Raw genomic sequence first — 14,026 nt, forward strand, 5'->3', positions numbered from 1 at the left:
CCCAGTCAGTCCATACCACTCCTCTCTCTCTATCTCTCCCCCCCGTCTCTTCCTAAGCCAGGCTGCACTTGTATCCTTCCACTCCCAGACTCTCCCATACATCAACACAAAGCAGAACCACGATGCTCCGCGCTCTCGCCTTCCACACCGTATGTGTGTCACTGTCCGTGTGTGCGTCTGGTGGGAGGTAACGACAAAAAATTGAAGGCTCATGAAGACGGATTACTTACGGACGGTGTCACCGTCGTTTTTTTAAGTACACAACCAAAAAGTCAAGTAATTTACAGTAAAGAGAGGACTGTTGGTGTGTAAAAGAGCCACAAAGTGAGCAAATTCTGTCACAACCTGGCCGACGCGGTGTCAGTTGTGATAAATTAGCCGCGCAGGGTTATGCGAGTTGAGAGCGGAACGATGGGGATAATTGATAAGGATGTTATAAGTCACAGAGCTGTCAATAGGGAGTCCCATGAGATGGGGGCCCGGCTACGGTGAGGCACGCTGGAAAATGACACTTTATGGCCCAGTGGTAACTATGGCGATGTTGTGACCGGCGTAGTAACAAAGCCAAATCAAGAATTTAGAGGGTAGCAGGCGGCTAGGTCAGCGCAAATGACCAAGTTGTTTGACTCTGTCGGGTCTGTAACACCAGCCGATCAGGGGAAATGGAGCCGAGGTGATTTGATGTGTTGGTGATTAGTGGGTTATCCGTACAGATTACTGAGCGTACAGTGTCATTATACGGAGAACACACAGGTGAGAACAGGGTCGGAGGACCGACACGGGTACTGCAGATTATTCCAGTGGCTCGTTGTAAAAAAAAAAAAATATTACTACTCAGTTTGCTGTTCGGTAGAATTAGTTCCTGAGCTGATACACAACTCTCCTCATTTCACTCCACTCACACACGGCTCTAAGATATGTGTTGTGAAATGCACCAAACTCTTGAAGATGTGTTGTGGGTGATCGCTCTCATCTCCACTTTCTGAATATACTTGATTGCAGCAGACAAAAAAATGAACTAATCCAACTTTTCTGATTCATTTTTTCAAGCACAAATGCCTAACATTCTGGTTCCAGCTTCTTAAAAGCAAAAAGAAATGTGCCTCCTCTGTGATACTAAACTGAAAATATTTATGGTTTTGTTCACAAAGCACACAAACACATTAACTACATCATCTTTTGCTTCCAGGATACGATGGGCATTTCTCACAGTTTGCTGACATTTTTTGACCAAAATCTTAACTGATGAATTACTGAATGAAAACTAATGGTCTAGGGACTCCCACTAGAGAAGCCTTGCATGATTCACAGTGGTGCAGCCCCTCAGTTGAGCCTCTACTTCACCAGACACACCTCCGGCCTCGCAACGTCCACAACTCCCCTCCTCCCTTTGGCAAGGTGTCGCAAAGTCCAGTGAAAACAGCCCCTGATTACACAACAAGAAACGACTGAGTAAAGTTACCCTGTGCACTGGAGAGCTGACGAAAAAACAACAACAACAACAACAACAACAACAACAACAATACAGCCACAACCATTGGCCCACACTTCATACACCATCCAATGTGGAGGTTCTGAAAGCAAACTGTAGCTGTGACTCGTGACTGAGGCGAAAGGTAATCGCGGCGTTCCTCCCGTCGCCGGCAGATGAGACGCTTGTCTAGGAAACAATCAATTTGGTCATTTTTAACCACATACACACACACAAAAGAGACCGCCATGTGTGTTGGAGGACTTGTTGGAGAGTTTGGCTGCTTCCAAAAAGTTGTGTCTAGTTGGACGTAGGTGGACGGCCTAATTTATTTAGCCCCAAAATAAAGTAAATTAGATATTAAGACATATTTTCATTTGAAAAAAAAGTACTTGGAAGGATTACTCAATTACCAAACTAATACAAACTAATGTGGTGTTTATCAACTTATCAATTAATTGACTAGTTTTAGTAAAGTTTGATTGTATAGCATTTTTCACAGACAAAAAAATAGAAAGGGTAATACATAAAAAGTCTAAAATCACTGTACGTAACAAACAATAAAAACACAATATACAGTATATATAACATACAGCCCTGGTACACAGATTACCCAAATGCTTGTATAAACACATGTCTGTAACAGCCTTTTAAAAAAGAATCCACAGAATCAGAAGACGTTACGCGTTTAGCCAAAGTTTCCAGTGTTGATGCTGCAGCAGACACAGGAAGACACATTACTAAATAAATATAATTACTAATATGCACAAAGGAACATGTAAACACTACGCCTTTGTTTAACCTGTAGCAGCTGTAAAAACACAAAGTGAGGACTGGAATTAGATTTCTAAATAAATATTGGTTTTGAGTACAGCACACTATCACTGTGAAGAACCACAAAGGCACACAAAGAGGAACCAGATACGCCCCTGACATTGCATATTATCTTGTCAGGACACTTTAAGATAGATGCGCGCCAGTATTTATTCAGCGGTTATCAGTATTGAGATGCTCCAGAATCCCAGGTTAAGAACGCCCACGACCATAAATCACCCAACCAAAAGCGTCTATGCTGGAGCCGGATGTTTACTTAAGTTAGCCTCCGAGCTACCTCCTTCAACCTAGCCCGGTGAAACAGGCAACAGCAGCTCAATCTGTCTAGGGAAGCAAACCGCCGTGACAGAGAAATATAAAAGGTTTCTATAAATATCCCTGTGCCCCCCCTCCCCCCCCCCCCCCTCCCCTCTGACCACATTCCACGGGAGGTGAAAGTTGAGGTTTGTTTGACTAGTGGCCGAGGTGGAGGGAGACCTTCTTTTCTTTGCCTGGGTGTGGCTGGACATTGCTAACTGTTAGCCTCACTGCTAACCGGGCCTAAAAGGCCCCACGACCTGAGCTGCGGCAGCAGCAGCACACAACCAGGGCCAAACTCTTGAGCAGGAGCCGGGCGCTGCGATATCAAAGGTGACGTGAAACAACGCTAATGCTCATGCCACGCACACGTGCTCATGTGGGGGTTTTTTGAAGGGGGGGGATTTTGCAAGACTCCAGGTCTGCTGTTGCTCGCCCCGATAGGCAGGAGAGAGAGAGAGAGTGAGGAGCCCATGTCATGATTAGACAGCAAAATGTCAAACCACGCTTTTATCAATTCAGCTCCCCCACTCTCTGTGTGAGTGTGTACTGTATGCGTGTACTGTGTACGTGTGTGTGTGTGTGTGTGACTGTGTAATGTATGTGTGTGTTTGGAGTACAGGGAGGCAGTGAGCAGGAAAGCATATGGGGGCATTAATACACTTGTGATGATTTGTTTATGTCAGGGCATTAAGAGAAGAGACGGTATGGCCAGGCGATGTGTTGTCGCTAACTCACGCTCACACACACACACACACACACACACGCACACGCACGCGCACGCACGCACGCACGCACGCACGCACGCACGCACCCACGCACGCACGCACGCAAAACCAACACAGAGGCGTTCTGTGTCTCACCTTCTGCTACTGACCTTCCCTTTGTTTACAGCGCATTGCCGGGATACTCCCTTTGATTCGGCTGCGCACACGTGACCCTCCGCCAGTTTCTGCTCTGCAGTGCTGCTGCTAAAAATAGCCTCAGCTTGCCCTGGCTCCACAGCTAGTTTACATAAGCTCTAAGGGGGGTGGGTGGGAAGAGGGGAGGGGGAGAAAAGGGAGCGGAGGAGAGAGGGGGGAGCCTCAGTGGAGAGAGAGAGAGGGGAGAGAGAGAGAGAGAGAGAGAAAGGAGGAGGGGGTCTATGGACGACCATTCCACAATCTCTCGGCAAGGAACCTGCAGCGCCACTGCTGTCCTCCAGCAGTCTGTGCCGTTACACTCCTGGTCAACAGCAGTGTGTGTGTGTGTGTGTGTGTGTGTGTGTGTGTGTGTGTGTGTGTGTGTGTGTGTGGTTGGTGTGTGTGCGTGTGCGTGTGTGTGTGTGTGTGTAGTCGGCACACACCAGCAGACTCGCAGATATCCGCCATTCACCAGCCTCACTCACTCCGTGTCTCTGTCGGTCCTTTAAAATGGACGCACATTTTAACCCAAAAATAAAAATCTATTTTTAGCCACAATTCTCCATCTTTAAGTGGGACATAAATTCCCATTTTCCTCCGCCACGCTGTTCACGTTCCAGACCGGCGAGACAATACCAGGAATTAACAGGAACCTACAAACGAGCCGAACATGTGACACGATTTTGTAATTTTGATGTGTCGCACAAAGAGGTTTTATTTTTATTTTTTTTTCATACATTTGATAAAACACTGGTTCAAAATGCATATCTTTTTCTATGGGAGGGGGGAGATGCGGCCTCTCTAATGTGATCCAACTTACAGACCGAAATAAATACAGCCTGTGTCAGCCTCTGGTCTCTAGAAACAAAATAAAAACACACAGGCAGTGCAGCAAATCTTGTGACATGTAGCATGCTATGCTGAGCAGCTTTAGGCTCTCTTAACCGCTTCCAAATGCCCAGGCGGGCCGTGGGGCTTGCACACACACACCCCCCACATCTACAACTTCTCCCAACACCCGTCGCACATTAAACCACTTAACTAATGGACAGAAAAGGGACATTAACGGTTACAGTGACACTAAATCTAAGGCCGAACTGTTAAACTAAGATGTTAAATGTTTAAAGCGATGCCAATGCTTTTTTTACACAGACACACACTTCGGAAAAGACTTTGTATAGGGAAAATACGTGAGTTCTCATGTGTTCTGCAACATCCTCTATGCTGTCGCTTTTTGGCCTCAAGAGAGGACTGAAGAGATAGACTGGGAGAGGGGGGGAGAGGGAGAGAAAGAGAGCGAGCAGGAGGGATTGTGGGAGAGAGAGAGAGAGGGAGGGAGAGAGTCAGTCCCACAGGGGGCTCTAACAACCTTAAGGACAGTGGTTTGTGAAGATGGAGTCAAACTGAGCTTCCAGTAGATCAGATTCTACAGTTCAGCTCAAAACCACGCCTTCCTCTTCCTCAGAAATCTAGCGCGCGCGCACACACACACACACACACACACACACACACACACACACACACACACACACACACACACACACACACACACACACACACACACACACACACACACACACACACACACACACACACACACACACACACACACACACACACACACACACACACACACACACACACACACACACACACACACACACACTTACTTCCATAGTGCCCCCTTTGATTATCTCTCAGTCAGCTGACAGCAGGGTCATCTGATTTTAGCAAGTGACACAAAGGTTTTTGTTAATCTGGCCTTTTATGATTCTTTTCATGAATAAAGTTCATTTCTTTGCGATTAAGTTGAGCTGTAATGATGATTTGAATATGCGGCTACAGTAAACATTTGAGTGAGATCATGATACTTTATTCTCTTGTTAAAGAGATCCGATCAACTGGACTACAGTAAACTAAAATAAACACAACTTCAGGCTATTTTTTAGGAGTTTTATTCAAAGCACCAGATAACTACCAAATATCAACATACCAAAACACATGTATCTGAAACAAGGACACGCTTCTACTGAATGCTTTGCATTTTGGTAGTAACATGTTTAATTTGAATTTCTGTAAGCATTGCTCAACTTTGTGTAGTTGTGCATCGTCTGTCATACTGGTCTTTGGACCAAAGTTAATAATCCAAAATCATACTAAATAGTTCTGCCTGCCACCTCCTGTCTATACCTGCCCATCACTGTCATTAAAGTTGTCAGTACAGCTCAGTACAGACAGATTGTCTAACAGACTTTCAGCTTCATACTTTTTTAAAATGCATGAATTCAAATAGCGACTTCAGCCCTGAAGTGGATAAAACAATACAGTCCATAAAGGTTTCACATAATTTCCAATGGTGCTCTCTGGCTGCAGTGAGACAAACATCCCAGTGGAAAATCCATTTCTCATGCATTAAAAATAACTTGATAACCAATCAGAAAAAAATAAATAAAAGTTTATCACACTGAAATATAAACACACGGATGAGTTCAGACACGTTAAGGGAAAAACACCCAGAGCTCAGCCCCTCATCCCCTTGGTGTTGTTTGTACGTCAAATCGGCTAAAAACATGAAGAAATCAGGCAACTTATTGGTGACAGGAAAAAAAAAAAGAAGAAGCAGTGGTGACATGCAGCCGGTGTATAAATATCGCTCTCTCAGGCTCTTCCATGAACAGAAGAGGCTCCTCATTGAGGAGAGCCACTGTTTGCGAAGCGTAGCCCCTCTGTTTCTGTAGGCCCTTCAGGGGCCTGGGCTGGCTGACAATGCTGGCCATTCTTAGAACTTTACTGCCCCAGATGACTGTGTCAGTGGCCCCCAGGCTGGTGACAGAGTCCCGTGACCAGCACTACACCCCAGCCCCAGCCCCAGCCCAGACCGAAGAACCAGACTCAGTCTATCCACAGCCCGGCCCCATCTCCAGGATGGCTGGAGACTTGTCCCAGCCCAGCGGTGCCTCTCCATCCTGGGCCGTCGACCCTACTTCAGTCTCATGTATCTTGATGATCCTTACAAAAATTTGCGATGCTGTGATTTCCAGGCACGACATTAATCTGTGTAAGTTTTAAAAGTGTAAACCCCAGAGAACAGCAGATGAAGTATCTTTTATTGATTTCATAAACAAAAACACAAGAGTGACTATCATCTGTCAGATAATGGAAATAAATTCCTTCCCCTGACAGGAGGCCACGAGACAGGGTACTCACAGTCCTGACATCCTGTATTTCACAACTGGAACAATAGTTATTACTGTCAATGAATTGATTATCAGCTAATCACCGACTCCAAACGCCGGTTTCGGTTCATGTCATTATGAAACAAATATGTGTACGTTTTCTCGTATTCGTTGAAACAAGACATGGGTGTCACAGAGAAACTGGTGTTTCACTATTTAAAAGCTGAAAAAGGAATCTATTCATTTCTTGACTTGATGTTGTGTGTGTGTGTGTGTGTGTGTGTGTGTGTGTGTGTGTGTGTGTGTGTGTGTGTGTGTGTGTGTGTGTGTGTGTGTGTGTGTGTGTGTGTGTGTGTGTGTGTGTGTGTGTGTGTGTGTGTGTGTGTTGAGCGATGTGATCAAGGTTCAGTCTAGACGGGACTTTGGCAAATAATAACTACCAGGTTTAAGTTCAGAGAAAAAGAGTGGGGTGATCAATTCATTTGAAAAGGGCATACAAACGTATAGGTAACATTTTGGGCAAATCAAGTAACAATCAGTTTGTTTTTTAAATTTATTTATTTATTTTTAAAATTAATATGAGACTTATTTTCTTCATAAATTGACATAATTTGGTCAATAAAATATCAGAAAAACGTGACAGATGTTTACCAGTTTCTTTAAATTTTTTAGTTTTGCCTCACAAATCAAAAGATTCAAAATCATTTTGATTTTAAAAACAATTATCAGTTATAAAATGGTTTCAGAAGTTCCTGTCAATCAACTTATCAACTAATCAAATAATTGTTTCAGCTATCATGAATGATAAAGTAAGTTTTCCAGATCCATCCTTCTTATCAATATGTATATTATAGCAGTGAATGAGGTTAAATTCAATTACAAGCTGGCAAATTAAATATTTCTCATCAGCGTCCCTTTATTTCAGACTAAACGATGCACAATGTACTGCACCTTAGGCAACAAGTATGGTGTTTCTTTAATAGTCTGTCGTACTTTGACTTAAACTGATCACAATGAGGCTTAGGCTCAACACCAACATGTTTAAATTAAGGTAAAAGAGAAAATATGATAATTAAAAACAAGTTTGCTGCATCTTAAGCAAACTCAAGCTCTATCAGGCTTTTGTATCTAACACAGCATCAGCTCTACCTCCGTCCCAGGCCTCTGCTCATCCTGAGTGCAGGAATAAACCCTATAGCTGTATCGCTCAGCTGTTTCACAGCCTAGATTCTTCAGTTACATTCCCAGACTCCAGCACCGTCTCCATCCAGGGGCAGCTCTGCTCTGGCCCAGTCCCCGCTGCTGTAACCTGACATCCCAGCCTCAGCGCACACCAACACTGACAGGGATTCACCCCGGCCCAAACACCAGACAACAATCATCCTCTACAGATAGAAATACCTTGGCGTATGAATTGTGTCGTAAGGTGTCATATGTGCTGGGGGACTGCAACAAACAAGCACCACAGAAATAGAAAAAAAAGAATAAAGCAAGAGGTTCAGATTTGCGTGTGAAATTATGTTTGATTTTTGCCGTTGACACATCCAAGGCATCGCAATGGAACCCGGCCCACTGCAGCCGAAAATAGCTTCCAATCAATCAACTGGCAGACACATATCTGTGCTCTTAAAACGTATAAATGTGCAACGCAGAGGGCAGATCAATGGGTGACAGGATTCCAAAAGCATCGATCTGGACATGCTCTTTGGCATAACAAGCACCCGCCATCGGCCCATGCTTATTTCCTGTTCCCTTTTGTCCAATGGTTTGCCAGCGTTGGGGCTGGCTGGAAAAAAAAAATTCTGCCAGTGGAGCAAGGTCTGTGAAGGACAACACAGCTGAAACAGCAGAGGAATATAATCTGCCTTCACTAAATATGAACGCTACATGAAGCTATACCAAACCAAAATGTCTTCCCCCTCCGATCTGACGGTGATTTATCTATTGTCACAGATTGTTAGCATGTTAGCATGCCGCCCGTTCCTCACGACAACAGCGACATGTAGGCCCAACTTCCTCTTTAATGTACTTTCAGCGTAACCGAAAGTGCCCTTATCACATTTGTGATCCAACACATAACCGACTACACAAACACGAGTCTGTGGAAGCTCACTGCATAAAACAAGAGACGGCAGGTGCGGAGAACGAAAATAAAAGAGGAAATTACAACTTCCTGGACTGAATATAGGATTATAAGAGGAAGAAGAGATGAGGCCAGGCACTTATAATCAAACATGTCTTTTCTGAGCTTGAGAGAACAAGCCAAATGTTACAAAATATTACAAACAAAATGACAAAAATGTGTTAAAATGATGCCTGATTCGAAAAACCTACGACCTGAGCTCCTTTCCCCTTCAACCCAGTTGGCTGCTGAGGCCATCTGCTACACTACGTCCAGGATAGTGGCGGAGAAAAGTTAGTGTAGTTAAATGGTCATAACAACAATAGGTGCGCGTGCGTGTGCGTATGTGTGTGTGTGTGGGGTCCTTTACACACCGACAGCTCTGCTGCCATGTAGGACAGAGTATCTACAAATGCCCTCCATCCGAAGAGTTCAGACAGAGGTTAAAACCGAGAGAGGAAGTAAGTGAGAGGCCGTGTAGTCTGACAAATACCAGGCTTCAATCAAACACACGCCGCTGGAAAAAAGAAAAGAAAAGAAAAAAGAGGTATAGAGTGATTCTTCTACAGAAAAGTGAAAACGGAACACTCCTGATAAAAAAAATCAGGGCAGGTACTAAGATTCTTCATCTTTCCAAATCACACAAAGCACAATGAGTTTATATATTTCAAGATCTCAGAATCACATACACACAGAGAAGGATCACCTGAGCAACGAAACTATCAAACACCCACAAAAAGTCTGAACTGAAATCACAGTCTGAACATTTGCAAACTAGATCGCATGAAGCTGCAACCCATCCTCATTATTTATGTACTTTACACAAACCACTAAAAGGATGATATATTGTCCAAACACACAACTGCTCACCAGCTGTTAACCAATCAGCAGCAGCGACGTAACAAGTCAGAAAGGGCGGCGATTGGAGGAGAGCATAAAGGGCAGGAGAAAGGAGGAAGAAAAAAAAAAGGAAATAATATGTAAGAGGAGGAGCCTGAAAAACACAGAGGGACGATTGGAAGAAACAATCAAATATCATGTCATTTGACTGGATACTCTTTTTGGAAATGAGTCTTGAATCCACAAAGCTCAGCATCTAAAAACTCTCTTTGGCTTGAGAAGAAGAAAATGCCGCCTTTTACAACCTCAGAGCAGAGAGAAGAGCAAAGAAGGCAAAGCGAACAAGTTCGAAAAAAACACTGCACCAGGAAAAGTTGCATATAAACCCTGCATCGCTCATATTTCAATAATGTATGCTCTTCGCCGTCGCCATATCACTCTGCTAATGTTTACTCATGTCACAGGACAAAAGTATATTTTCCAGCGCTTCAGACGGCTGCAAAGCCTGAGTGGTTTCAGTTACAAACAGAGAATAAGTTTTTACGATTTCAGCATTCGGACAACCGGGTCCGTCCACAGATGTTTATGATACGTGATATCATCAGGATACTGGAATATTTAACAAGCTTGCTCCTTATAGACACAAACGCAGACAAGAGTAGAAAAGACAAACACAGGGCCCGGGACTGTAGCAGCTCCACCTTACAGATTCATGTGACTCTCCAACCATCACCTGACTTTCTCTCTCTCCCCTTTGCTATGGAAGCTGCTTTTCATGCAGGGTAAAAATCAGGGACGGCTTGACCCAGAGTCAAATTTATGTTCAAGCAGCGGAAAAGACATCCAGGAAACACATTACAGAGCGTGTTTGTCTACGTGCTGTAGCATCTTTAAAAGACCGCCGTGAGTCGACACCCATGTAGCGTGGGGCCGAACCCTGGGTGATAAAAGGAGACAACCTTTGGGATGGGGAGGGGACACAACTTTTCAGTGGGCTGCAACTCCCGGGTCTCGACCAATGTGCGTGCCCTCATATTTACACATGAAATCCAGAAGGTGAGTCAGAGAGGAAGCAGAAGGACAGAGAGCATGGCAATCAGTGAATCACTCTGCATATCCAAACTTCCTTTTTACAGACAACAGACAGAGGGGGGCCTGACGCCCTGTACGGACCAGGACCCCACGGTGGCCCAGGGTATTGTCGGAGCCTTGCAGACAAATCTGGGGCATCAGCTCCTGCACCTTGCCACACTGCACTTATCAGAATTTCATAACAACGGTATCTAAAGTACGATTGCATTAAGAAAAAAAACTTGACCCACATAGCTTTTGTTCAGCCAGACACACCGAAATTTTACCCTATTAACTCCACAGGTAGATTTTTTTTTTTTTTAAATGATAAATACTACAGCATCCTTACAGCTTTACAGACAAAAACTACATTGATGCAATTCCACTGAACTCAATAGATGGGCATTTTAACACAGGCAGGAGCGGGCTTTGCATATCGCCATGGGGAAATGTCAAACACCGCCGACGTGAGAAGATATACAGCGGGGTCCAAAAGTCTGAGACCACTTTCCCATTATACAACTGCTGCTCGCCGTTGCCACACCCAGAGAGCAAACACATCTCAACCATATTCGTGTATTGCACGACACCCAGCACACACTGCAGAGCTTTTTTGCCCTCGACCGCGACACAAAAGAGGACGGACGGCAGCAGCGATGTGACAATAGTTTACGGGGCAGGCCAAAAGTAAACCGGCTCGCTTATCCTCCTCTCGGTATCTTCTGGCTGCACAAATATAACCGAGTGCATACAGTAAAGAGCAATCTTTTGTGGACCTCTTTTGTAAACAATCTTTTTGCAAAAGCCCAAAGTGATACCACAAGATGTATTTTAAAGTTTTTGACTCACTATTGTGCGCAGTCGATGAGCTGGTACTCATTGGACCTCTCGAAGCATGCCTTCACTCCTTCGTCATCCCACAGCTTCTTTGCATGATCAAAGAACTCCTGAGGAAAAAAGAAAGAGAGAGGGGGGAAAAAAAAGTAATCAGTAAGAGACAAACAACAGACAGCATCACACTGACATTTTGAGATAAAAATCCCGACCCAGCGTACTTACGTGAACGGATATTAAGTTTCTCTCTTGCACATTTGCACACGTAACACCCTCTGATGATGACACATACGTCACTCGGAACCCAGCGGACCCCCCGTGAACTCACTGACGCCGAAAAGTACAACAAAAGGTGAACAGCTGCATTACAGTGCATATACATACATATTCTGGAGACAGCACGAACACAGTCGTCTACTGTTGGCAACAGCATTGCTGTCCTTATACTCCACCACCAGCAGGAGCAGAAAAACTAGTATATCTATTCTAGACAAACAGGTACCGGGCACGACGACAGCGTGCAGCTTCCCGGAGTTTGTCAGCTTGGGTGCGATCGAGCCTTCGAGACACACGGACCCACTGTGCACCAACAGCCGCGCTAACCGGAGCCCATCTGGTAACCTGTGCAACACGCACTGCACAACACCCTTGGCCAGAAAAAAATGGATTCCTTTTTTTTTTTTTTTTCATTTCTTGTTTGTGTATGGATTCAACAAATATGATATAACGTGCTGACTTGACACTGAAGTTGTGAGTTGGCAATTTTTTTTTTTTTTTTTTGCACAGTGCCAGGCTAGCTGTTTCTCCCTGCTACCATCACTCTCGGAGAAACAGCGTATTCCTGAAGCTGTGGAACTATTCTTTTTTTATATCAGTCACGCAGGTCAAATCAGTCGTATAAAAATTTTATAAACCCAAACCCCGTCTGCTCAACAACTCAGTTCCATGTTCACCTTGAAAGCTGTCATGTGATTGTAAATATTTTAATTTGAACAGTCCGATTGATTTATTATAACACCTTCTCATAGGGGGTCACAGTAAACTTAAAAATCATCCTTATCGTTTAGGCCTGCAACTAATGATTGTTTTCTTTATTGAATAATCGGCATCATAAAGCTCCCCAACTCGGGCAGAAGTAGTGATTTTACATTTCCAAAAATAAGTACAAGAAAAGGCAACTGAATACCGTAAAGAGCAATAAGAGTGCTTAAAATCAGTCCATTGATCGATAAATCAATTGAAAGGATATCAACTGCCAACTATTTTGATAACTTGGTTGTTTCAGTCATAAACGGCCGATGAATCTCAATGGTTCCACATTTTCAAATGTGAGAATTTGATGCTTTTCTTGGTATTTCGGACAGTGGGTGAGAGAAAAACCAGGGAGGTCTATTTTCCATTATTAAATATCAGAGGATTAATCGTTTACATTGAGAAAAGAACCGGCAGATTAATTGATCATGAAAAAGTCATTTCGAGCGGCAGCCCTGTACTTCACACCGGAGCAGAGGGAGGTGATCCGAGTTTCTCGTTCACTTCCTCGATACACGTTTATCTAACAGTTCCTGAAATCAAACTCATGACTTTTTCTGGTCACAAGCTCCCTTCACTAAGCGAACGCAACAAAAGGTGGTGCACTCCGAGGACAGAGCCTGACGGTGATGAAAATTAGATAACCCTATATAGAGAGAAAAAAAAAACCCTGAAAAATATAAAGTACACGGATATTGCCAGCACACGCTTTCGCTGTGCAAAATCCCTCCATAGGCCCGATGCTGTAAATGGCTATACATAGTCTCAGCTGACTTCCTGCTCCTGGACAATGGGGAGCATTATGAGGGGGAACTCATCTTATCAATGACTTTGAGACATTTCCCTGGACTCTCTGTATGCCCCAAACAAAGATGATTGGGCTAATATCCTTCGTCGCCTTCTGTGCACGTCTTTCAGATGGGCTCCTCCTCTAGCCCAGAACCACCACATGACTCCCTCTGCACTCAGCGCTGGCTCTGCGCTCTGACTGGGGAGAGGGTGAAAATAGCCCCGAACCAGAGGCAGAGAGGGAGAAGGAGCCTGATAAATGATCACATGCTCCGGGAGAACTCCTCTCGGCAGATCCGGTGATTAAGTTCAACATGGAGGAAATCCACTGATCCAGTCCACAGAGAAAGACTGTGGACGTTAAGAGTTGTTTACTTTTTTTTTTTTGTTACGGATAAATATAGGCTCGCTGTTCGGGTATAAGTCAGGAATAACCTAAACACTGTGATGCCCTCGTGTTATATGTGTAAAGTGTGGTCAAACATGATTGTCATTTCAACGGCCGTGGTTCAGCTTCCCGTAACGTAGCATGCGTCAAACTCGAGTTAAAAAAAAGAAAGAAAAAGAAAATGGGTCCGTATTTGCTTTCTTTCCTGTATTCACTTCCATTGCTGTTACGATGGAACACCTTAACTAACGTCATCAACATTCTTCTGTC

The 14,026-nt window shown here is 44.1% G+C and overlaps 1 protein-coding gene across 2 annotated transcripts in view; it reads right to left on the reverse strand.

The window, feature by feature from the left end:
* Positions 1–14,026, reverse strand: part of gnal (guanine nucleotide binding protein (G protein), alpha activating activity polypeptide, olfactory type) — a 47,419-nt gene that overhangs the window by 14,043 nt on the left and 19,350 nt on the right. For both annotated transcript variants that reach the window (XM_035635769.2, XM_035635771.2), the window contains one exon: positions 11,563–11,660. In XM_035635769.2, the coding sequence (XP_035491662.2) occupies positions 11,563–11,660 (98 nt within the window). The remainder of the gene's footprint in view (positions 1–11,562; positions 11,661–14,026) is intronic.

The sequence above is a fragment of the Scophthalmus maximus genome, chromosome 5, assembly GCF_022379125.1.
Source record: "Scophthalmus maximus strain ysfricsl-2021 chromosome 5, ASM2237912v1, whole genome shotgun sequence".
In the NCBI taxonomy this organism is placed as follows: domain Eukaryota; kingdom Metazoa; phylum Chordata; class Actinopteri; order Pleuronectiformes; family Scophthalmidae; genus Scophthalmus; species Scophthalmus maximus.